Source organism: Perognathus longimembris, chromosome 21 (genome assembly GCF_023159225.1).
Source record: "Perognathus longimembris pacificus isolate PPM17 chromosome 21, ASM2315922v1, whole genome shotgun sequence".
Lineage (NCBI taxonomy): Eukaryota > Metazoa > Chordata > Mammalia > Rodentia > Heteromyidae > Perognathus > Perognathus longimembris.
Window position 1 is genome coordinate 10,082,594 of NC_063181.1, and position 26,235 is coordinate 10,108,828.

The window sequence follows — 26,235 nt, forward strand, 5'->3', positions numbered from 1 at the left end:
GGGACTTATCACTGTCTGCATTAGTCACCTGCGCCTGGCTGCCCTCAAAGGGGGGCAGCAGAGAGCCCAGTAAGGCTTGCTGACAGGTGTTCAAACCCAGACTGAAAATCATGCCTTGGACTAAACTAGTTCTTGGTTGAGTAAGGAACTGTCTCATTTCATTAGGAAAACCTACTTCCTTGTACTTCATATTTTTCCCTCAAGAACTTCCCTGTAAGTTGTTCTTGATGTCCTATCTTGGTGAATGTTTTCAGTTCGGTCCAGGAACTCTACCACAGTATTTTCAGTTGTCCTCTTATAGGACCTAGCCCATGCCCTCTCTAGAGCCCCAGAGAAGATCCCAAAGCAGATAATGCAGACCCTAGAGCCCTCCACCACCCACGCCTGTGGAAAAGAACATCCCAGGGAGGTATTTATTAGACTAGTCTGCAGAAACTTTTTTCACTTTTGTGAAATCTCACCCAGTGAAATGACAGTCAACTGCAAGCAATAAATGTCTACTGACTCATCTGGCTGTCCTGACCTGTGAAGACATCGGCTTCTCTAACTCATCTTCTGAAGAAGTCACTTAAATGCTGTAAAATGCCTTGCCAAGAAGGTGTTTTCACTAAGAAAAAAGAAACAGGCTAGCAGGAGGGCAACTTACCTGACACAAGGGCGACGGTAGTAAATGTTTAGTGAAGTAGCCATGTCAGCGAGCACTGCGGAGGGCCCAGGCTGGGCCAGGACTTACACACAAAATCTCGAGGCTTTAGGTGAATCCTAAACGGCATATAAAGCACACTTGCTTTGTTTTGTCTTGGTGGTACTGGGGTTTGAACTCTGAGTCTTGTACCCTGTTAGGCAGGCCCTCCATCACTTGAGCCATGCCCCAGCCACAGAGTTGCTGGTGTTAAATAGGCTAGGCCATGTTGTCAGTGGCAGAACAAGAACCGGAACTTGAGCCTCTCTTGCTTTTGCCATGCTGACTTTTCCTCTCTACCTCTCCAGGAATGCCTGAAGAGGGCAAAGGGGAGGGCGGCCCCCAGGATGGTACAACCTTGTGCTTCAACCTAGCAGCTTCTTGTGTGCCAGGCACCCAAGCTAAGATTGTATTTGAAGCAAGCTGACTTGCTTCATTATGTACTAAATCTTTTGTTTGTTACCCTCCTTCATTCACCACAGACAGGCAAGTTACAGTGCTCCTGAGCATGCTTTAAACCAAGAATGCCAGGAACATTCTCAACCAAGACAACTCTCATCTGTGGGTCAGTGTGCTCCAAGAGCCAGAGGGAAAAGGCTGGAAAGAGAAGCCTGAAAACATGGCAACACCAGCCTGGCTCACAGTCACCAGCAAGAAGAGACGCATTTGCTTGTTGTTGCTTTTCTCATGAGAAGATACAGAGTCACTTTAGGTAACTTCCATTTAATTTAACATTTATTTTCATTTATATTCAGATGTCACATTTTCTACATTAAAATATAATCATGCTGACTCCCCTCCGACATCCCCTCAGAGAAAAAGAGGAAGAACTTTACACAGCTGGAAAGATGGAATGCACACAGTGGGGAAGTTACTACTGCACCAAGGAAGCACAACAGAGCCCAGCAGACAAGGTATAACTAACTGCACACAGGAGCTCAGCTTCACGCCACAAAGAGCAGGAATGAATGAAACGCTGTCACTTGTGCCACAATATTACCCCGGAGAGAACTGGGTCAGAAAGCTGGACTGATCAGGAGTTTTCCAAAAGCTGCTATGAATAGAATTTAAAATACCCACAAATCTAAGGGCGCTCCCCTCCCCCCGACACCCCGGCATCTGGTAAGCACTGTAAAAACACTGGAACACAGAACGGAACCAGGCTGTCCCTCCTTCTTTAATTGCACTCACTTCTTTTCAAGCCATAATTCTACTAGTGATTTTAGTTCTGTGATTTCCCAGCCTGGATACCAGGATCGATGACCAAGACAAGGCATCGGGCCACTATCAGATGAATGCCGGCTGTGCAGAGCCCCATGGTTCTGTGGTACTCAAAGGCAGAAGGATGCTGCACAGGTACTGAGAGAAAAAGAAATTCCTTCATTACACAAGAGACAGTAAGCACACCGCAAAATCCATTTGCTTGGGCAGAGCAGAGCCATAGGCACAGCAACACCCCAAAGGAATAAATGCCCAGGAAAGATCTTGGTTCTTCTGAAAGAGGGCTTCTTCCAGACCAGATCTTGCCCCTGAATCCAAGAACAAAGCATTTTCACTTCACAATAGTGATACTCGTGAGGGGGCTCACAGGTAAGGTCTGGGTAACCCCAACGACAAGGACATTATTAGGCAACCAACAATACCACTATGTACAAATACATACATCAAGAAGAAACTCCAGCTCCATCCCCGCAGCTACTTTAAACAAAGCACTGAAGATCAGGGTCTCTGAACAGGGAGATCTTAAAGTCTGTAGCACTTTAAAACATTGCAACACTGGCACAATACGTTACCTATTCTTCATGTTTAATTACAGGGTAACAGGTAAACTCCCACACTGAGGTGGGGATGGAGGAGTGCAAAAGGAATCAGGACAACGGACCAGTACGTCACAAGAGGCCACGTGCGCCGCCACAGCTAGTGCTTTGCGGAGTCTCGAGGGTAAAACTCGCTCAGGGTGCTCTGAGGGATTCTCTTCAGCATTTCCTTGGGGAAGATTCGGAGCAGCTGCCAGCCAATGTCCAAAGTCTCAAAGACAGTGCGGTTTTCATAAGGACCTTAAAAAAATAGACAATAAAATAGTGACAAAGTGCTTCCAAGTCACCGTGACTACAGACAGGGGCATTAAACACAAGTGAGGACTCTCAGGTGTGGATGAGACTAAGTGTGGAAATGAGGGTATGAAGTACCACAGGGAAGGTCTAGCAGTCTCTCTTGTGTGTGTGTGGGGGGGGGGGTGGACTTTGATATTCCAATAGGATCCCTGCATAATGAAAGCGACCCGTGTTTTACCAGAGATTAGGCAGCAACGCAGTCTCCCTGGGACACAGGGCTCACACAGAGAAAGGCCTGACTTGAGGGGATTCAGGAAGCCCTACATGCTGCTTAAGCACATGAGTGTCCACAGGGCCACTTGTCTCACTCTATAGCCCAGGCCTTGAACTTACAATCTTCCTGCCCCAGCCTTCCCACTCTCCTGCCAAGTGCTGGGATTACAGGTGTGAACTTGGTTGCTATTATTTTTAATAGCAGAATCATTCTCATCCCCCAAGTAAATCTTGTTCTTCAAACAATGAATGAAGAACGGCAGGAGTTCTCTCCATCAGGGGAAAGTTTTGCATAGAGACCAATACAGTCGGGGTAAGAAGGGTTTCAAAACTACACGAGGCTTTTTATGTTTGCAAGAAAACTATCATCTTACCCTGAGAAATAAAGTTTCTCTCAAACTTCTGCAGAAATTCCAAGTACAGAAGATCATCGGAGGTAAGGGCTTCTTCTCCCACCACAGCTTTCATGGCTTGTACATCCTTGCCAATAGCGTAGCATGCATACTAAGGAGGAGAAACGCCTTATAAATCAAGACCTGCCATACATGAACGTTCTGCTTGCAAGAGAGCACAGAGAGACTGTCTAAACTCAAATCACAAAGCTCACAGAAAAGTACCCAAAGGACTTCACCATGAAGCGTTCATCCTCAAAGAGGCCTCGGGCATGCAATCCCAACACATTACTAGCACTACAAAAAGCAGGCTTGCTTCAGAACATCAATGAGCTTACAAATCATTGAGCACTAAAACACACCGCTCTAGTCAAACCGTGAGGAAATCTAGCATAAAGCTCCTTTGAAGAAAAAACATTGCGATACACTAGGTTTATGACTACTTCTGTAGTCAAAAGTATTTTTGTGATGAGCAACCTTATATGACTCAGGAAATCAAAGACTTCATAGAACACTCAGAACGTTACCCTTCAGTGTTTCTTAATACAAAAATTTTAAGCAAGAAGCACGTTACAGCATCCTTTCAGGAACACTGTAATTATTGCTCAAACAACCTTGGTACTTATTTTTTAATTAAAAAATTACTTGACTAACATTAGGGAAAGGTCTGCATCTTGGTGATTTTATTCTTGGGCTCCTGCACATCAACCCTCTGTTGCTGTTTGACTTGGCTGGGCTGAGTGCAAAGAGGCTAAGAAGTAGAATGCAGGCATTTATTTCTATTAAACATCACCTTCTGGATGACACTGCATACATACCAGCTGGTTAGACACATCGGCATGGTCCTTTCTGGTCATTCCTTCTCCAATAGCAGACTTCATTAACCGGGAGAGTGAGGGCAGCACATTAATAGGCGGATAAATCTTGAGTAGAATAGGAAGAAGAAAATATATTCAAATTAAAAAGTGTAGTCTTTACTAGCACTAATAAAACACTTAAAATATACTATTCACTCTTGAATTTGTTTCCCAGGTGACTTCTAATCTCTTCATGGGGAAAATGGTAACAACAAGAATTTATAGCATAATATTCCTTTTGAGAATGTCTAAAACAAGTACAAGACTATTTTGAAAAAGTGCATGTTTTTAACATCTGCCTCAAGGAACCTACACAAAATAAGATTAACCATGGTGCCTAAAAACTGACTTTGTGAACAAGTATTTACCATCGAACCATCCAAGCCTACTTCCAGTAGGATGGTAGGTGGTAGCAATATGCACAGGTACCCAAAAGCTCTAAGACAACAAACTACATTTTAAATCACAACAAAGGAATCATTCCTAATTTGGGTACTTTATCTACATTAGAATTTTAATAGAGAAATGATAATTTTATAGTCATATTAAAAACAATTCAAGTTTATATACTTTTTTTTTCATCTGGGTGGTACTGGGTTTGAATTTGGAGCCAAAGGTTTACAAAGCTGGCACTGTACCACTTGAGCCACACCTCCAGCCACATTTTTGGAATTTTTTGTTGGTTATTTTTAGGATAGGGTTTCATGAACTCTTGCACATGGGCGAGCCGTGAACTGCAGTCCTTCTCCGCTCAACCTCACAGGTACTTGGGATTACAGATGTGAGTCACCAATGGTGCAGCTCATGTTTCGTTTTGCTGGCATTGGGGTTTGTACACCGGGTCTCCCATGTGCTCAGCTTGTGTTCTACTTCTTGAGCCACTCCTCTCACCTGGCCTTTTGCTGGTTATTTACGAGATGGAGTCTCACAGACTTTTCTGTATGGGCTACCTTTGAACTGTGATCCTCTAGATCTCAGCCTCCTGAGTACCGAGGATTACAGGCATGAGACATTCTGCAATGACCTCAAGCTGATGCTTTCTAAGCAAAAGATCTGCCAAGAGCACAATGCCCATCACTACTGAGTAATAACATGGGGCTCAGCAAGTTTCAGCCATGCTCAAGTATCAGTACCTGTCTGTTGTGCAGCTGTCTGTCCACATAGATCTGCCCCTCGGTAATATACCCTGTCAGGTCAGGGATGGGGTGAGTGATATCTGCAAGGGAAGACGCAGGGCGTTAGGCATGTGGCCACCCGACATAACCAATCCCACAGGAAGTCAGTCTGTGTCCACAAAGATTTAATTGGAACCTCGGCAGGTTTCATTCAGACCTGAAGTTTCCTACGTCAAAAGCAGGTAGGCAGGACTGAAAATGATAGACGTGGGTGCACAAAATACATCATCTGTGCTGGAAACCTCCCATACCTGTGCTATCTAACACGGCAGCCAATAGCCATATGAAGCTGTGGAATGAAATAAGAAGCTTCATCTCAAATTTAACTTAATTAACGTGAACTTAAATACAGACAAACATGCCTAGTGGAGACCACATTAGGCTATCAACTTTGCTACGGCAATTCAGACATGCACTGGCACTACAAGGTACACTGACTGCACTAATAACAAGTATTATTCCTCCTATTATGTGCTTTCTCCCCCAAATAAAAATTCCTTTTGAAACAGGGTCTCCCTCTATAGGCCAGGTTGGCCTAGAACTGTGATCCTCCTAAGTACTTAGCCTCCTAAGTACTGAAATTCAGGTGTGTGCCACCATGCATGGATTGAAATTCTACTTAAAACAAAGGTCCCTCCCAGAAACCTGTCAACTTTATGTTCAGTGAAAGACATTCTTAGTCTATAAACTATCTTAGATGAACAAGCAAACTTCTTCTCTGCAAAAACAGAGATTATGGGCAAGGCCAATGCTATTCAGGCAGCACCAAAAGATCCCAAGCAGCAAGATACTCCTAAACCTGGTTTGTGACAGAAAGCAGTTCCGCAGCTATTTCTTTGGAACAACATGTTAGAGGTAGCATGGTGTCAGAGTGTTGTGAAATATGCATGCACACTGTCTAGGAAGTGAATATCACATCCTAAGCTTGACAACAAACTCCTTTGCCTCTCTGTCTTAGACTACAGCAAAATCCTCAGTTACTCTGGAGATGAGTTAATACACATTCACAGCACTGCTCAATTCCTGTCCCACTTGCTACGAGTGGTGTTTGGAAAGTGACAAAGGACAAAAGGGCACCTTCCTCAGAGGAATTCTGAGCAGTGCCCCCAGAGGCCACTGCGAGCTTCACATTCGGGCGGGCCTGGCTCCAGGTGCTACACAGACACAGCCGCAAGTTGAGAAAGTTCTAAAGCCTCATGCTCTTTACCACCTGTACATTTGGGCATTTAATATACATAAGATATTTAATATGCACAAGACAATATCCTCAGACTGAGCAACTTACAGTGAGTAGAGATCATGAATCCTTAATTTTTTTTTATATCCAAAACAGTGCCTAAGAAGAGTAGCACTTAATAACTTGTAAAATTCCAATTACAAAGAAAATTACTTTTACTCTACAAAAGGATAATGGCAATGGTGAGAAATTTTCAAATGAAAATTTTTATTTAGATACCAATAACTAGTTAAACGTAGTGTCTGGGCGTTGTCACTTGGCTTTATCGCTTAAGCCTGGCACTCTTGCACTAGAACCACACACATCTCCACTTAGGGCTTTTGGGTGATAAACTGGCGATGATAATCTCTCAGACTTTCCTACTTGGGCTAGTGTCCAAGTGCAATCCTCAGATTTTAAGCATTCTAAATAGCTAGGATTATTGGTGTGAGCCCCTAGTGCCTGTGTAAGGCAAACCTTAAGAGGCTAAGCTCCTAAGAGAATTTCAGCTGAAAAAGGTAGATGAGTCTTCCGATCTAGAATTACACCCTTGCAATGATTAGGCCTATGATAATGCAAAGTACCATATACTGACCATCATTGGGCATGGTGAGAATGGGGATCTGAGTGATAGAGCCATTTCTCCCTTCCACTCGGCCAGCACGTTCATATATTGTGGCTAAATCTGTATACATGTAGCCTGGGAAACCTCGTCGACCGGGGACCTCTTCTCTGGCTGCTGAAACCTGACAGTGAGCCAAGGAGAAAAACACCATGAGCCAGGACATAGTAAAAGTTCTGCTGGAGTGTGCCTTTTGACTGAACATGCCAAATCACCAAGTTCAGAATTTCACCATTTATTGTTAATACTGCCATAAAGTGATGACTTAGAAGTATATTAGAAACATAAATTCAAATTATTTAGCAGCAAAAATGCTGACATAATTTTTCTAAAATTGTATTTCCATAATGTAAAATTGAAATAGCCTGCTGGAAGAAAATTCAGTTGCAATGTTTTAAATCAAAGGAAGTCAATTCTAAAACAGAGATTCTTTGTAAGATTCATGATGCAGAGCCAACCTTTTTTTGTTTTGTTTTGTTTTTATTGTAAATGTGTGGAAATCTAACAATTTAATAGACCCAACCTTTTTAAAGCTAAACTTACCTATGAAAAGCCATTAGGAAACATACGTGGTGAGTCACTTCTTGCACATTATTTAAGCTAGTCTTCCCAATAACTCAACAAGGAAGGTTATAATCCCAAGTTGGAATCATGGGTCAGAAAGTTTCTCAAGATCACAATGTCAGCAGTCGACTTCACAGCCCAAATAAGAGGAGTCAGAATGCAATGGCACAGAGGTGGACCTACTAACCCCCCATTACCAGGAATCCAGAAGCATCGTCAAGCGCCACATTTAGGAGTGCACCCTGCAGTGCGGGCTGCAGACCAGCAGGTAGCAATGCACACCAGGACAACAGAGAAAAGGAGAGAAGCAGTCGGAAGTTTCCATGGCAATTTGGCAGAGTAATCTTTATGCCTGTTGAATCTAATAGTAAAAAAGTTTGGGCTCCTAAATTGTTGATCTTTATACTAATAGTTCATTTTTGTTCTATTTCATAAAAGTCTTGGTCTGTTATAGTTAGAGAAATGATCCTAAGTCCTTCACCAGAGACAGACTGAATAAAACATCCTGGAAAGAGGAAAACAGTACAGTTTCAACCTTATAACCTCAGGGATCTTTTTCTTTTCTTGTGGTACTGAGGACTGGACTTCGGCTAGATGTTTAAATAGCAGGTTTCTCCAGAAGTCTTTTCCTCTTTCTACATACTTCAAAGAATAACGTACTAAGAATGTCAATAACCTGTTGTAGAACAAATACCCCCAAACTTCTGGGTGCTATGAATCTTAGTACTGTTCCTAGAAACATATGGTTTTCTGAAGGAAAACGTGCTGACCGACTCTTAATTTAAATATTACCATGACTAAAAGTAGAATTCTGGAAACAGTGAAAAACTAGTCAGTGTGACAGGCAGAACTTTCTGGAAAGTGAAGGAAGAGCTTGCAGCATTTACTTTCTTTTGCCATCAGATTTTAATCCACGGGGATTACAACGGTGTGATAAGTGGGCTAGTGATTATAATCTATCCTCTAACCACCAAGATGAAAGTAGGTTTTATTGTCCTTTTCAATAATAAAGGTATTCTACTATGAGCATTGAGCTTAAAAATGTGATGAAAAATACTGCAACTTTACAGAGTTAAGACAGCCCTGAAAACAAACCAGTTGTGTGAGGACAAATAAATGGAAAAGGGAAAAAGTCACCTCTCGAAGTGCTTCAGCATAGGAACTCATGTCTGTCAGGATAACTAGCACGTGTTTCTCACATTGGTAAGCTAGGAACTCAGCTGTGGTCAGAGCCAGGCGAGGAGTGATAATTCGCTCAATACTGAAAGGGAAAGTAATCCTGGGTTACTCAAACAAAAGAACAGAAACAAAACAATTCTAGAAACGATAGCAGGTTCTCTTTTCAACTTTTTAATAAGTTAAGGAGAGTAAAGCAATTCCTTTAAAAATTCCATTTTGCGTTACTTTCTTGTCACTTTAAGGTCAATTGAGTACTCACATAAGAATTACTTAATGTTGCAAAGCTGATTATTTTATAAATTCCCCATAATATGTCAGAGTTACATACAGTTCCTTAAAACTGACAGTGGGTGATGAGAAAAGGAAGGAGGGAAAAAGCTAGCCACATTTCTCAGATAAGAATGTTACTTTATTAAGTATTAATCATATGCTAGTATATACATATAGGATCTCATTTAACGTGAAGCAAGCCTAAGACAAATAGTTGTCACATTTTATGAGATTCAGTGTCTAGGTAATTCGAACAAAGTCAAAGAATCCCAGTGGCAGGGCTGGAACTTAAATCGAGGGTCTCTTCATTCCTAGGCCAATGGGCTTTCATTGGAACACTTTATCTCCCAAAACTTCTGAGTGGTAAGAATTTAGTATTGTTTCTAAATACATATGGTTCCCTTAAAAAAAAAAAAGGTAATACTTCTTTGTGCGTGTGCCAGTTGAACTTACGATCTGGATGCTGTCCCTGAGCCTTTTCTGTTCAAGGCTAACACAATCACTTGAGTCACTGCTCCACTTCCACATTTTTTCTTCTGATTAATTGGAGATAAGAGTCTAGCAGACTTTCCTGCCTGGTCTGGCTTTGAACTGCAATCCTCAGATCTCAGCCTCCTGAGTAGCTAAGACTACAGGTATGAAAGATCAGCACCCTGCTTCAGGTAACGCTTTTGACTGGGTAAACAGCAAGAGCTCTACATACTTACGTTGGGTCATTAGCCAGGTTCAAAAAGAGGCAGACATTGTCCATTGAGCCATTTTCTTCGAAGTCGGATTTGAAGAACCGGGCAGTTTCCATGTTTACCTAAACATAAGTGTTGAAAGAAGAAAAGTTCTCAACATTTATTTTAGACACTGACTTTCAAAGATAATTGCCAAGTTATGGATCTAAACTGTTTCCTTTCCTAAAATTTGAAGAACCCACAAGCTCTTCACAAAAGATAATAAGGTGTTTTAGGCATGAAGAATAGTCTTTTTTTTTTTTCTTTATGCCACTACAAATGCCTGAACATAGGGTCTCCACTTTGGGCTTTTTTCAGGTTAACTGAAGAATTTCACAGATGCCTGGCTTTGAACCTTGATCTTCTGATTGGGTTAGGATTATATGTGTGAGACACCAGTGCATGGCAACAGAATATTACTCTTATGTTTTAGTGAAATGCTAATTTTTTTTTTTTTTTTTTTTTTTTTGCCAGTCCTGGGCCTTGGACTCAGGGCCTGAGCACTGTCCCTGGCTTCTTTTTGCTCAAGGCTAGCACTCTGCCACTTGAGTCACAGCGCCACTTCTGGCCATTTTCTGTATATGTGGTGCTGGGGAATGAACCCAGGTCTTCATGTATATGAGGCAAACGCTCTTGCCACTAGGCTATATCCCCAGTCCCAAATGCTAAATTTTTAAATCTTAGTTTGGCCAAAAATCTGGAGACAAAGTCAAAGTTCACTATACTGCTCTAAAAGTCAAAGTTTACTATACTGCTCTAAGAGCTGATCGATATTGTAATGTATGTAATTACACATAATTTTATATAGAATATAAAACAGAAAGCCTATACTTACACCCATAGCAGCAAATACAATTGCAAAATTTTCCTCACTGTAATCCAACACATCTTTGGACTTCTTTACCAAACCTGCCTGGCGACAGATTTGAGCTGCAATCTGGTAAGAACAAAAAGAACTGAGCTGAAAACTAAAAATTTCTACAACAAAATAATGTTTCTTAAATTTCTAAAGGCTACAGCAATTAATAAACTGGAGAGGTTGAGGACTTAACAAAACTATCTGCAATATTTACAAAGACATGTAAGTATAAGCAATAAGGTAGTAATGAATGAAGATTCAGTGCCACGGGATTATATAATAATAGCAATGGGAATTTATCTGGTTCCTCAGTAACAGTGACACATTCCCTGCTAAAAACTTCATAGCAAATACCCTAGCACTTACCTCATTGTGTGGTAACCCTGCAGCAGAAAAGATTGGAATTTTCTGCCCCCTAGCAATACTGTTCATGCCATCGATGGCAGAAATGCCAGTCTGAATCATCTCCTCTGGGTAGATCCGACACTGAGGATTGATCGGCTGACCTAATGTATTTCCAAAGGGAAAATTTAAATGTCAGTATATTCATTGTGAATGGAACTAGAAACTCAAATTAAAAGACAAACTACCAGAATATTAGAATGGTATAAAGCATCTCTACTTAAAAAAAAAGATAGTTTTAAGGCTTGAAATAATATTTTCCTTTAGTCCTTGTAGACTCACAATATATTCAGTAATAGAACTCAAGTTGTTGAAATACACTAGGGTATAAGAAATTGAGAAAGAAATTCTAATTTCAAAGCTATGATTTTACCATAAACATCTGGATTTGACCTAGTAATATTTTATAATAATTTAAGATACCGCTTAAAAGTTTCTAGAATATTTCTAGGAAAAATTAAGTTATTACATAATTTATTACCCAAGGAGAACATTGGTTATCTACTTAAAAATGACAACACAAAAACCATGCTGGCAAAGCTACTAGACAGACAGAGGCTACATTCTCCCAAACACAGAATCCATTCAATGTCCCTACCCATGATGTCAAGGAAGTCCTCAGCCAGCACCACAGGGCCTTTGTCAATGGGTTTTCCTGAGCCATTGAACACTCGACCTGCAGACAGTGAAAACAAAACACAGAGGAAACCCTGATGCTTAAATACTCTCTTTTTCTTAGATTTTATAGAAATTTGTTCAAAATAAAATAATTCAGGAAGAATAATAATGTCCACTTACCAAGCATGTCCTCAGACACTGGAGTTCGGAGAATATCCCCAGTAAACTCACAGGATGTTTTCTTGGCATCTATACCTGAAGTACCTTCAAATACCTATCAAGAAAGAGAATCAGAAGGGTAAAAAATTTAGCTCAAGAGTATTAACTAGACAGACCAAAGGCTATGCTTCCAAGTCAAATGCCACAAGCAAACTAAATGCTGTTTACATTTATAGAAAATTGTTGAAAGAAAAAAATGGAAATGAAAGAAAAGGATGAATTGGAGGCATGGCTCAATGGTAGAGTGTTTACTTTCAGGTACAAGGCCCTGCGTTCAACTTTAGTGCCATTAAAAAAAAGAAAAAGAAAAAGGGAAGAAAATCTGCAGGACTTTAGGTGGCCCTATAAAATATAAAATATTTACTTCTGGCCCTTTACAGAAATTCTGCCACCTTCTGTGCTTACTGAACATCTTGTTTGAGAAAACTATTCTCATAATCGGATAACATTATAAACTAGGGACTTCAAGTGATAATTTTACAGGAATGGATTCATCTATTGTTTTGATTTCATCCAGTTATCAGTGAATTCTGCCTTTCACCTCTCTCTTTTGATGTGACTCCTTAGGTGTTTCCAACTAGGGAAGAGCTAAACTATGGATTCTGAAGTGTTAAAAACTGAATCGGTCAGGTATGGTGACTCATTCCCACAATCCTAGCCCTTGGGGAATTGAGGCATAATGACCATGAGTTCCAGGTCAACTGAGTTCACACATAGCCCAAGCTGTCAAAGTGACACTTACCTGAACTACTGCTTTGGAACCACTAACTTCCAGAACTTGCCCACTTCTCTTTGTGCCATCTGGTAATGTCAAGTGAACAATTTCAGCATATCTGGGAAACTAAGAAGGAAAAAACAAAGGATCAACCACCAACTTTTAAAAGCTCCCAAGTGAGCATCTATGCTGTATCAGCAGACTGGCCGCAGTGCGCTGTTGAGTGTGCGACCAATCCTTCCACTCCCCTCTGGAGGATGAGTCTTTAAAGACACATCCCGGGCACATGCACAAAGCACAGAGCACAGAGCAGTTAAAGTTATTGCTTTCTCTCTGTGGTCATGTTTTTACGGTTTGAGACTACAGGAACTGATTGTGTACCTCCTGGGCTATGTATATGTGTTATATATACAAAGATAAAATATTAGTAAAGAAAACTACTATCATAGCAAAATAATGCTCAATGCCTCTCACAATCTAGTTCTCACTTTATAGGTATTTTCCTCTTAAGTCATTTAAGAATAGATATCCCTCCAAATACACATTTACTTACATACATGGTGATGTGATAAATATGTATCATTTTGAACATAATATAGTCACGTTGACATGATTTTAAGCTGTCAAAATAAACTATAGAAGATGCAACACTATTTGTGTACTGTAGGAAAAATGCTAAACTATTGCACGCTAACAATTTTAAGATCTATGGATTCTGAAATGTTAAAAATTGAATTGGTGAGTGGGCTGGGGATATAGCCTAGTGGCAAGAGTGCCTGCCTCGGATACACGAGGCCCTAGGTTCGATTCCCCAGCACCACATATACAGAAAACGGCCAGAAGCGGCGCTGTGGCTCAAGTGGCAGAGTGCTAGCCTTGAGCGGGAAGAAGCCAGGGACAGTGCTCAGGCCCTGAGTCCAAGGCCCAGGACTGGCCAAAAAAAAAAAAAAAAAAATTGAATTGGTGAGGTGTGGTGACTCATTCCCACAATCCCTTGGGGACTGAGGCATAATGACTATGAGTTCCAGGTCAACTGAGTTCACATGGCCCCCAAAATGAAACAAAACCAAAAAATGAATAAATGAACTGAGGCAGCAACTAGATCATTTTAATAAGACCTAGTGGCCATATTCCATTACTCTCAGCTGTCCAACCAGTGAAGCACATGTCCACATTTATAACTTGTAAGTAATGGTCTAACACACTCTTGCAAGTGGTTCCTCATGCAAGTTGGTGGTCTGCATATAGGCGGTGCCCATTTTCTGCCTACTCAGCCTGCAAAAATACTACATTAATTTACAATCTCCCCATTTGTGATAACAAGTTTTCTCTTTCCCTCTAGTTCTGACAATCCTATATTTTCTTCTTCATTTCTAAGCATTTTATAGTCAAGATATTAATCTTCCACTATCGTTTGTTTCTTACCCTTTAACTTCGTTCATGGTTTCTTATATCACACATAAGTTTTTAAACTTCCTATATAAAAATATTAACTGCTGCCCTTTATGATTTATACCTTTTGTATCCTGCTTAGGAAAATAGTCTACTTGAAGTCATAAAGCCTTCTTTTAATAGGTTTATGTTTAGTATAAGCCCTTAGTTCATCTGGATTTTGGAAGGTTTATTTTTCATTATTATTTTTCATTGGAGAAATGAACACTGCTAACAATATTGGACTAGTACGAAATGTCTTCCGTTGCCTCATAATACCAAATTTACCAAGTCAAAACCTCATGTGTGCTGGGAAGAGTGGCTTATGCCTGTAATCCTAGCACTTGAGAGGCTGTGTTTGTGGCCATGTGGACTGTACAGCCATCTTTATCTCAAAAGAAGGCAGTGGCAGCTGGTTTGGGGCTCTTAATTCTATCCCACTGATATGTTTATTTCTACAGTAAGTCCTCATATGCTTGATTCCTCCCCCCTCACTGTGCTGAGGAAAATTGGAGTATACTCATTCATTGAAAGTGGACTCCCCAATAGTTGCAAGTCTTGCCTAAGGCCTTTCCAGAAGGTTTTATAGCTTTTTGCAAATTATTACATCTGCAAACAGAACACAACTGATTTCTGTAGTCTGACCCTGTATGTGCTAACTGTTCCATACCATTACTTCTAACAGTTCACCCATAATGACCTAGGTTTTGGTGTAATTATATCAGGAAATAATGACAATGCTCCTTTTCCAGTCCTTGGAAGTTTTCTAATTTCCTTTACACTCTTATTTTCTAAGTGGCAAATACAAAGATGAACAGAGACAATAGACCTTGTGTGATATATCAAGAAATATGAATTTGGTCAACAACTCTTGGCCTGAGCACCTAAAACCCTTGCAGGTTCCTCACAGGCATGAAAAGGTGAAAGCTGTCTTCTACTGTTGATAACGAACAGAACTTTTGTGGAGGAAAAAACCCATATACTTAAGTGTTAGAAGTACTGAGAATAGTAGCAGGGAGAAAACAGGAGTTGCCCTCACTGATTTAAACAGGAATATTTCTAGAGCATCAAGTATGTTGTTTGCTGTTAGGTTGTGGTGGATACTTGTTCCTTTTTTAATGCAATGAATAGTTTTATCATATACTTGTTCCAGATGTGAGAGGACCATAAGTCTTTTCTAGTTTCATTCAGGAAAGTGAATTATACTAATAGACGTTCAAAAATGAAATCATCCATATCACCTGTAGTACTTTGTAATCATAATTTGATTTTGTAAATAGGTATTTTGCTAATATCTAACACAAGTGTATTTTATTAAGAATTTAGAAATCAGTTCGCTTCCAGTGGCTCACGCCTATAATTTTACTCTCAAGAGGCTTAGATTTGAGGATCATGATTCAAAGCCAGCCTGGGTGGGAAAGTCTGTTACACTATCACCAATGAACTACCTAAAAGCTGGAAATGAGCTTGGCTTGACTGGCAGAGTGCTAGCCTTGAGCAAACAACAGCTCAGAAACAGCACCCAGGCCCTGAGTTCAAGCCCCAGTAGTGGCACACAAAAAAAAAGAAAAAAGAATTTAGGAGTCTTTGCTAATGAGAGAACAGCACTATTTTTCTGTTCTAATATTACTCTTTGGTTTTAGAATCCAATACAGCTAACTTCATGCAGTGAGTTGGAAAGCATCTCTCCATCCTCTATTCAGACAGAATTTCCACATAATTCTGTTTCTTGATACTAAGTGCATGCTTTAAATTAGGACAAAAGCCCAAAACTAAAAACAAAACCAAAAATCCACTCTTAAGTCTCCTGGTATAAAATGATACTTTATAACATAAAAGTCATAGCTTTGCTTCACCTAGACTTCACCACAATATAACATTCAAGGCACATTTTCTGTATCTTTCCTGTTACTGTCTTCCACATCATCTCATTACTCTTTGCCACACTTACTAATTATACCTGCAAGTATTTCTATATGCCTAGTAGACACCCTCCATTGGGGGAAGGCCTGTATATTCAGTGTTCACTACTCTAACTTCTGTTCTGACCGCAAGGTATAACAGAGATGAACTCCAAGTGGAGCTGTGTGGTTCAAAGGGATGGAGTGATAGCCTTGAGTAAAAAAGCTCAGGGACAGTGCTCTGGCCCTGAGTTCAAGAAAGACAGAAAGATAGAATGACAGACAGACAGACAGACAGAAAGAAAGAAAGAAAGAAAGAAAGAAAGAAAGAAAGAAAGAAAGAAAGAAAGAAAGAGAGAAAGAGAGGAAGAGAGGAGGAAAGGAAAGGAAAGGAAAGGAAAGGAAAGGAAAGGAAAGGAAAGGAAAGGGGAAAGGAAAGAGGAAAGGAAAGAGGAAAAGACAGGAAAGGGAACAAAGCTTTGAAATGCTTTCCTCAAAAATAAAAGTGGGGTAGATTTGCTCAGTGGTAGAAAGATCAGGGCCTAGTAAGCATAAGGCTCCAGGTTCAATCCCCAGCACTAAAAATAAAATTATAAAAACATAAAATAAATAAAAATGCAGACTATTCTTTCACAAAATATTAACAGGGACTAAATCTTGTAAAATCTGAGGGCAAACATGGAGGCACTGATCAATCTGCAGACGATATGAAATCAGGCTAAGAGGCAGACTTGCCAGGCTTAATCTCAAGATTATTCTGCAAAGGTTCCTGTCAAACATAAAAATACTGGGCTGGGAAGGTGGCTTAGTGGTCGAGTGCTTGCCTAGTATGCATGAAGCCCTGGATTCAATTCTTCAGTACCACATAAACAGACAAAGGCCATAAGTGGTGCTGTGGCTCCAGTGGTAGAGTGCTAGCCTTGACTAAAAGCAGCTCAGGGAAAGTACCCAGGCCCTGAGTTCAAGCCCAGGACTGGAAAAAATGAAATTAAAATATTCGTGAAAAACTTTTTGTACTAGTACCAGGACTTGAACTCAGAACTTGTATTCTCTCTCTGCTTTCTGGCCCTGAGTTGACTTTCTACCACTTAAGCCATATCTCTATCTGTAGCTTCTGGCTGGTCAGTTGGAGGTAATCAATCTAGTAAGCAGTTAGGCAGTGCCTGTCTACCCTTTGTTTTCAGAAATGTTTACATATTGTTTTTGGCTTGGGTGGGTGAGTGGGATTTGCTAAATATATACCTGTCATTAAAGTCTGCCACAGTAATAGCAACCTATGTAGAATCACTATTCTAGAAAATGCATTCTAGGTATTACATTCTGTGTGCGTGTGCATGTGTATGTGTGTTTATATTTAGCAGTACTAGGGTTTGTATTCAGGGCTTTGTGCTTATGAGGCAAGCTCTAACAATATTTTGATCACAGAGCTCAGACAGAAAGCTTAGCCCAAGGTATTCAATTATAAAATAATTTTATTCCTTCCTTTCTCAGAAGTGTTTATAATTATGCATAGGCAAAAAAAAGTTAGGTAAAGATCTGTAGACAAATTGAATAAAATTCTTTATGGTTTTAGTTACTATTGAGATAATCTGTTTTTGTTTGGTATTTGAACACCAATGTCAGGCTTTCAAAGATAAAGGTAACAATGGTTTCTTACTCAAGAGATAAACATTTAGTAAGAAATAAGAGAAACACTATGAAAAGAACTAGAATATATGGCACACTAGAATGAAAGCTATCACATAAATATTACGCAATATTATACACATTATAAAACACTAACATTATTGCTGTTTTCCCTACTAATAAACATTTTGTGGGATTTTTTTTCTTCCAATTTTTCCAATAAGGGGACTCAAAAGCCACAACCATAACCACTAGTACCAGAATTCAGTTTTCTGACTTTTGGTTTCAAATTTTGCTTGACATTCATACCACAGAATAGCCTAAAATTCTTAACAAAAGGTTCAAGTGCATAAACAGGTCTTATTGCCACATTTTAAAGTACATCAACAACCAGACTATATTTGAACGTGGTATTACCTTCACATGATCTAAGATCACTAGTGGACCATTCACTCCTGACACTGTCTTGTATGCTGCAAGAAACAAAAAATATCAGCTTTAGTGAAATGCATAAAAGCCTACATTACCTCTCTGGTAGGACCCAATCACCTCTCTGCTTACCCCATTACAACAATATGCAACACTCAAATGGTTATGCAAATCTTCAATGACTTTGTAAAAGATAGCTGCTCTTGAACAAATTTTATAAACCATCTTCAACCGAAAACATTCTAAATCCTACTAGAAGTCATTTTCTCAGAAGCAAGGACACAAGCCTGCTTTTAGAAGTTCACTTTCAAAATAAAATAAAGTAGCTGGCAGTATAGCTCCAGCAGTAAAATGTTAGCCTAGTATAGAAGCACTGAATTCAATCCCTGATAGCACAGAGGAGAGAAAAGAAAAAGCACCACTTATAAAAGTCCAGTTGTCATATGGTTGGGGGGAGGACTTCACGTGGGGAGATAAGGGCTCTACGGGTAGCATGCAGAGCATTCCTGGAGGCACAGCAAAACCAGAAGGACAGCTCCTTGTCTTGGAAAGAAAGGAAAAAGCTTTGCAGGAGAGATGGCCCTTAGCTAAGTAGAATCCTTAACAAGTTAAAGCAGAAGAAGAGAGAAAACTCATAATAGGCACCGTGAACCTGGCCTGCAGGGTTATGGGAGAGGAGCTTGTTTAGAAGGGAATACACAATGGAACAAAGGGTTAGCTACTATATGCTCAGATACTTGGGAAGTTGAGGAGCAAGGATGGCTAGTTTAAGGCCAGCTTGGACAAAATACTGAGACTTCATTTCAAAAAGGCAGGTGTGGGGGGGGGGTTATCAAATGTTATCCTCAGGTTAAGGAGAGTGATATCAGGCACTACACAAACTTACCCTAGAAATAAATTTCTAGATTATTCTCCCTCTCATTTAAAAAAGGAAGGACTCGGGCTGGGGATATGGCCTAGTGGCAAGAGAGCTTGCCTCGTATACATGAGGCCCTGGGTTCGATTCCCCAGCACCACATATACAGAAAACGGCCAGAAATGGCGCTGTGGCTCAAGTGGCAGAGTGCTAGCCTTGAGCAAAAGGAAGCCAGGGACAGTGCTCAGGCCCTGAGTCCAAGCCCCAGGACTGGCCAAAAAAACATAAAAAAAAAAAGGAAGGAATCATCCTTTCTGGCAAATGTAATGGTCATTAGGTATAATAAATAAACACACACACACACACACACACACACACACACACAAAAACACTTAATCTTGTGATCAGAACAGCTAGAGAACACAGATAAATTTTTGAAGCAAATATACTACAAAGCCTATTTTTATGAAACTGTTAGCTGATTAGGAATCTTTCACTTGCTTGATTTCTTCTGAAGTCTTCTAATGAACTTGGACAGACATCCCAGCATAAATACAAACTACCAAGAATGAGGAAACCATTTAAGAACCAGTCTGTCAACCCAAAGGCCTTCAGATTTTAAAAGGACCATTTTTCCAGCCCAAAGCCAGGAAGCAAGCAAATGCTCTGGTACAAACACAGGCTGAAAAGTAAGCTACCTATACAGACAGTAATATAAAAGATAGATTTTCCTCTAAGGTATGGTACATTTTCGTGGTACACTATCAGGAAAACTCTAAAACAACCTAACACTGCTTTAAAAACCCACAATTCCAAACATCTAAAAATTTCATTATTCTCATTCAAAAAGACTCCAAATATAGTTGGGAACCTGTAATCCTAGCTACTCAGGAGGCTGAGGTTTGAGGACCATGGTTTCTGCCTGGGCAGGAAAGCCTGTGAGACTTACATTTCCAATTCCCTGACAAAGAAAAAAAAAGCCAAAATTGGAGCTGTAAAGCCAGCCTGGGCAGCAAAGTCTGTGAGACTGACATTTCCAATCCCTACCAAAAAAGCCAGAATTGGGTGCTGTATGTATCTCAAGTAGTACAGCAATAGCCTTCAGCAAAAAACCTCAGGGACAGTGCCCAGGCCCTGAGTTCAAGCCCCAGGACTGGCAGGACAAAAAAAAAAAAAAGGACTCCTCCAAACATTGTTTTCAATGACTTTCTGCTACACTAGAAATAAGTCTTCTTAAAACACAGCTTTGGAAAATAACAAAAACTTGTACTTAACCAACGAGGAATAGGGGAAGACATTTAGTTTTAAGATTTATAAGTAAACCACATCACTAAAATTCCTCAAATTCTGATCATTTTTTTATTCAACAAGACAGTATCTCCTTTGAATTCTAATCTCTACAGCAACTATGCCTCAGAATCTCATGTTAGAACTGAAACTTATTCCCAACTATGAAGTTTTGCCAGTCACAAGCAAAAAGCATGACCAAGAAAAAGAAACATTAGTCATGGCTGTTCCTGGAAATACTGAATGGAGTGGGCTTCTACTGAGGAAGACAAGTTTCCACTTCATCAAGATACTTTATGAAGGGGCTGGGGATATGGCCTAGTGGCAAGAGTGCCTGCCTCATATACATGAGGCCCTGGGTTCGATTCCCCACCACCACATATACAGAAAATGGCCAGAAGTGGCGCTGTGGCTCAAGTGGCAGAGTGCTAGCCTTGAGCAAAAAGAAGCCAGGGACAGTGCTCAGGCCCTGAGTCCAAGCCCCAGGACTGGCCAAAAAAAAAAAAAAAAAAAGATACTTTATGAAGCCTTTTTTAAAAAGCCAGTAAATAAACCTCATATGACACCGACACCACCAAGATACCTGTAATGAGTGTTTATCAGGAACCCTCACCTCCACCACACACGTATGAAGAGGCTATTAAGAGTCTACGTTTTAGAAGAGGATAAACAAAGTACTTTGCCCAAGGATCAACTTGCAGCCTGTCTCCATCTCGTCAACTAATCTTTAATTCTACCGCAGCTATATTCTAAAACCAAGCTGGTTTCTGCTTTTTATTTTCATGGTAACGTATATGCTACCACTTGTTTGCAAAACACGTGACAGTACCACTCAAAATAATTTCATGAACCTCTATCAGCTGGAAAAATGATACATGTTTTACTATTTAATACACTGGACAGTATTTCCCTGTGCCCACATTTTGTCATCACTGCAAAACCACCTGTCTCCAGTGGAGTCATTGCTACTAAAAGAGTTTAAGCAGAGGATGAGTATGTGCTGGAGAAGTTGGTGCTGTTTTCCCCTCACCGGCAATCAGGAGAAACACTGGGGGTCGACTTCTGCTACGAAGCAGGGGTGCCATATAAAAACCAAACCAATAAATTTTATAACCCAAAGTAAGTAAAAAAATACTGCCCAAGTTTCTCTCTGAAGAGCACAGAGTGATTTTACCAAGGTGGAAGACCTGTTTTTTTCTTCACTGAATGCTGAGGTAAGCAAGGCTGGAATAATCTCACATCACATTTAAGGAAAGCCTCAACAAGTTGATTACCAAATGGAGGCCAGGCTTGCTAGCGGTTTTGTTTTGCTTCTCTTTAATTACAAGGTAGCAGGTGCTCCTCTATGACTCTATGGCACTTCTGACCCTAATTCACAGTGTGATTTTAAAATATAGTGATCACAGTTCCTAGCATTGAACTTTAAAATAAAAACCACAGCTCCTTCCATGGTAATGAAACAAAAAAGAAAACAGTATCATAATTTTCCTTACCACAGTGAAAAAAAACAAAAAGCAGTATCAAACACCTTTTCTCCCTCAACAATATTCACCTAGCATTCCCCACCATAACCATAACTGTCTCAAACAGAGGCACAATTTCAGAGCATAAGGTATCAGTTTAGAGTATGGCTGTCAAAGACATTGTTTTTCAAAACCCATTCACAAATTATTCTATTTATCAAAATCACCCTCTTCTTGAAAATCTAATAGGCACTAGAGTATATAGGTGGTATGCAGAGGGTTGTAATTCTGAGAGCATAGAAGACATATGCTTACACCACATATTCAACACATTTCACAGTCATGTCTTTGATTCTGAACCATAAAGCAAACAACAAATATTTATAAAGTAACACTGGAAAAAAATTTTAAGACTTGAGTACACATTTTGTCAGATGACATCCTCTTCCTTCTGCAGAGTAAGAGATTGGAGATTGTTCAACACTAACGCCCTTACTGATTGTGACATATTCAAAGAAAAGAGTTGGCAGCCATTGCACAATAAGTCCCAGGCCTTTAGGCTCCACCTTAATAGGAAAACAAAAACTCAGAGAAAGCATTTACCTTGTATTGTGCAAGAGAAGTAGAGGCCTCACTTCTAGCAGTGGGCACCGAGGGAATGTTTCTTGAGGGAAAAAAACACAAACAAACCAGAAGATTTCTTGACTTGACTTTTTGGTAAGGCTTGCTCTACTTTATGGTGTTAAAAATCACATAGCTAGTTCACCTGGGTCTCAAGACAAACAGCAATCAACAAACTCAAAATATTTAGCGCTCACAGGGTCTACAAATTACTGACCTCTGACCAAAATTTAAAAGAAGAGAAAAGCTTCTTCTTTCCTTGTGATTTCAGAAACTAAATAAAAGTCTTCAGATTATTTATTAATTTCAAGCATGCATATCTTATTTTCATTTCTTTTTAACAGCCCAGTACCCTTCCAAGTTGTTTCTAAGTAGGATCTAATTTATAACTCCTGATATTACTCTATTCCTTAATTCAAAAGCATACATACCTTAAGTAACAATAATTAAACTTAGTATCAACATTTATTTTTAAAAATTAAGATGCTATTCAGAAGCATTTAGATCTGTTGTATAAAAATATAGCAAAATAAAGAAACAATGTTCAAATGCAGTTAAGATGTTGGCTATGTAAGAAATCACAATGCTTTTTTGGAATAATTCCTAGAAGGGAAATTCAATTTGGTCAGATATTGTAACTACAGTCTCATTTCATTCATATTAGGAAGCTGCTCATTCAAGCTATTAGAACAAGTGGATCAAAGCATGTTATACAAGAATTACAGGCCACTTGTGAGGCACCAGAATACAGCAAAGATCCCCATTTTAGGCACTACAATTTTTGTGTCAGCAGAAACCTCATTGGAGGCTTCAGCCACTTGCTAAGCTGCACATCTCTCTGAAGGGCTTACCACTTTAATCATGGTAACCACGATTTAAACAAGACCATTATTTCCACTCATAGTTGACAATGAAGGAAGGACTTCATGGAAACTGCCAACTGTACCCTGATTTTCTTTTTCTACAGGCAACATCACTATAGAAAAACTGTTTAGCCCAAAACAAAGATCACAAATGCAGTTCAGAAAGAAAATTCTAATTTTTAGGAATAAACTTGCCAGGGTTTGGGTAACAATGCAAGAACTGCTCGTTTTTAGACATCGTGTAAGTCCCCTCTCCCCACTCTCTTAATTCAAAGAATCCCCAGTGTAAAATTGCACATCTCAGCAATCCACACACTCCAATGTTTTCCTCCCTCCTCACACTGCAGTGCCTGTCACATGACCCAGTGACAGATCAGAAAGGGATTAGTCAGGCTGGAGAGCGCCCCACTAAAACCCTTCATCTGAAATTCTTTTAACCAAAGAGCCACCCACAAGCAGACAGGCTAGCAATTAACCAGTGCAAATGCAATAGATACACCTGGGGAAACACCAGGTACTTTGTTGCCAAGGTTTTGTTCTTCCCCCCCTTTCTTTCTTGTTTTGTTTTTTAAGTCTTATTTCCAGGGCTCATCCCCAATTAGTTCCTCGGAAAGCTGTAGAAAGGTCTGATGCTACACAACTGTAACCTTCAGTAATGAAGAACCCCTTCTTCTTGCAACTTCTGAGCTGTTACTTAAACCTGGTGGGTTAAGGCCATTTTACCATCATAATATGATCATTAAGCCTCCACAACACACAGGCTACATACTGGCAAAACACTGGCAGGTCTCCTTCGCCTTCCCCAAGAACCGTGCACTCAACCAACTTTGGTTAACTGGTTAAGTAAACGAAGAAGAGCAACTGGGGGAACGGGGGGGGGGGGGGGGGAAGAGGAAGGATCAGCAAAAGAAGAAGAAGCCTTGATGCTTAGCTCCTGCTCTACTAAGAAAACCCACACGGAGGGCAAAGCCCCGCGATGCCGGGTCCGGTCCGCGCGCTGCTCCGCGCAGCGGCTCAGCCTTCCCCTCCTCACCGGTAAAGTGAGAGGGCCGGGCTGGATGGCCAGCCCCGGGGCTCTCGGGTGTCCAGGTGTCCTGGGGTGAGGCGGCCCCCCTCCGCCCGGCCGGCGGCCTCCCCTCTCTCGCTCGCTAGCTCCGAGGCGGGCCTGCCCTCCATCCACCCCAGGCCTGACCACGTCAGCGGAGGCGCGCGACCCCGTCTCCTCCCCCGTCCGCCCCGGTGAGGAGCCCCGCTACCGGCCCCGGGGTCCTCGCCGGCGGGGGCAGATGGCAAGGGGGGGGGGGGGAGCCGCGACGCCGAGCCATCCCGTGGAGGTGGGAGGGAGGGGAGAGAAGGGGCGCTCGGAGACGGCCAGGGCCCGGGCAGGCTGCAGCCCGGGCGGCGGGGCACGGCGGGGCCGGACGGAGGAGGGACGCCCACCGGCCCCGGGCAAAGTTCCCGGCGGGAGGCGGGGGTTGGGGGGGGGGGTTCTCGCTCCGGGGCCACCGACGTCACGGAAATGGGAGGTGCAGAACCCACAGATCCCCCGTGGAGACCCGGACGGACGCGGGGCGGGAGGGAAAAACGAATCCCACCCCCACCCCCGCGGGCCGAGCAGGTGAGGGGGGAGCCCCGGGCCGGGCGAGGACGCGGAGACCCGGGGCCGCCTGCGGGCTGCTACTCACTGAGGCGAGGCTGGGAGAGGTAGTTCCGGCTCGCCGCCAGCACCTGCTCCCGAGCTCCCGCCACCGGCCCACTGGTGGACACCGGCAGCTCGGGTGCGGCTCCGTTCACGATTCCCCGCATCGCCCGCAGCGCCATCTTGTCTCCTCCGTCCCGACTGGCCCCGGCAGACAGGCCGCGCAGGCGCAGATATACCGGGGCGGCCCCGCGCACCCGGCTCCGCCCATGCGTGCTGCGGAGCTCCGGGTTGGCTCCGCCCCCTCCGCGACGCCACGCCCCCAGACTCGTGACTACTCCCCCGCCCCCCGAGTGGGCGGAGCTGTCAGCGCGCGGGAGAGGAGCTGACCAGCGTGCTGGGAGCGAGGTTGGGCGGGGGCTGAGGTCTGTGTTAAGTTCTTGCCATCTAGATGTGCAAGGAGAACCCAAGAAGAAACCGGGATTGGACGAAATGAGATTTATCAGGTCGTCGATGTGGGGATAAAGAAGACTGGACGGTACGGTTTGGAGTGGGTCAAGGTGTTCAAGGACAACCTTTAAAGGGCGCATGCCCCACAAGCCAAAAGAAGAGACAGACCTGAAGGGCTTTGTATCATCACAGAGGAGAAGGCAGGTGCCCCTTGCATTTGGAGGTTAGAGAACCGCCATGATATCAAGAAGACACTTGATGAAGAACATGTTGGACTTTTTAGGGTTGAACAATGGTGACATACAGGCTGATTATCCATAATCCACAAATGGAATCCCCAGAATGCTCTAAAAGACAAAAAACAAACAAACAAACAAACTTCATACCCGAAGATGATGCTACAAGCGGAAAAAATCTCACATCGTGAAATTTTGTTTCGTGAGCAAAGTTATTTTGCATATTATGTAAAATTATCTTCAAAGCTGGACTTGGTTAGTACATGCCTGTAATTGCAGCATTCAGTAGGCTGAGGATGAAAAATGGAGACTTCGAAGCCAGCCAGGGTTGCATCTAAAGACCCTATTTTTAAAAACATTACCTTCGGCCTATGTATATATAGGAGACGTAGATGAACTTTCTTTTCCATGTATACTTGGAGCCCATCTCCAAAATATCTCACAGTAGATATGTAAAATTTCTAAAACACACAAAAAAATGAAGTTAAAAGAACACTTCTGGTCCCAAGCATTTCCCAAAAGGAATAGCCAACTGATATTATAAGTGAAATAAACATACTCAGTTACTTAAAAATCTGTCTTGAGTGCATCTCATTTCCATGCACTTAGGTATA

General features: G+C 41.6%; 1 protein-coding gene and 1 long non-coding RNA gene across 2 annotated transcripts; both read right to left on the bottom strand.

Moving 5' to 3' along the window:
- Positions 1-1,399: 1,399 nt before the first annotated feature.
- On the bottom strand, positions 1,400-25,201 carry Atp6v1b2 (ATPase H+ transporting V1 subunit B2). The gene is made up of 14 exons (XM_048330948.1): positions 24,982-25,201; positions 18,195-18,250; positions 12,847-12,945; positions 12,066-12,159; positions 11,866-11,943; positions 11,232-11,371; positions 10,842-10,943; positions 9,992-10,089; positions 8,973-9,096; positions 7,245-7,395; positions 5,392-5,474; positions 4,220-4,324; positions 3,384-3,513; positions 1,400-2,739 (listed from the first exon to the last, which is right to left on the bottom strand). Exons 1-14 carry the CDS (start codon positions 25,115-25,117, stop codon positions 2,600-2,602), a joined length of 1,536 nt encoding a protein of 511 aa, XP_048186905.1. The 5' UTR covers positions 25,118-25,201; the 3' UTR covers positions 1,400-2,599.
- On the bottom strand, positions 7,491-8,966 carry LOC125339697. Its single transcript, XR_007208589.1, has 2 exons — positions 7,795-8,966; positions 7,491-7,729 (listed from the first exon to the last, which is right to left on the bottom strand). It is a non-coding gene; the product is annotated as an uncharacterized LOC125339697 (long non-coding RNA).
- Positions 25,202-26,235: the final 1,034 nt, after the last annotated feature.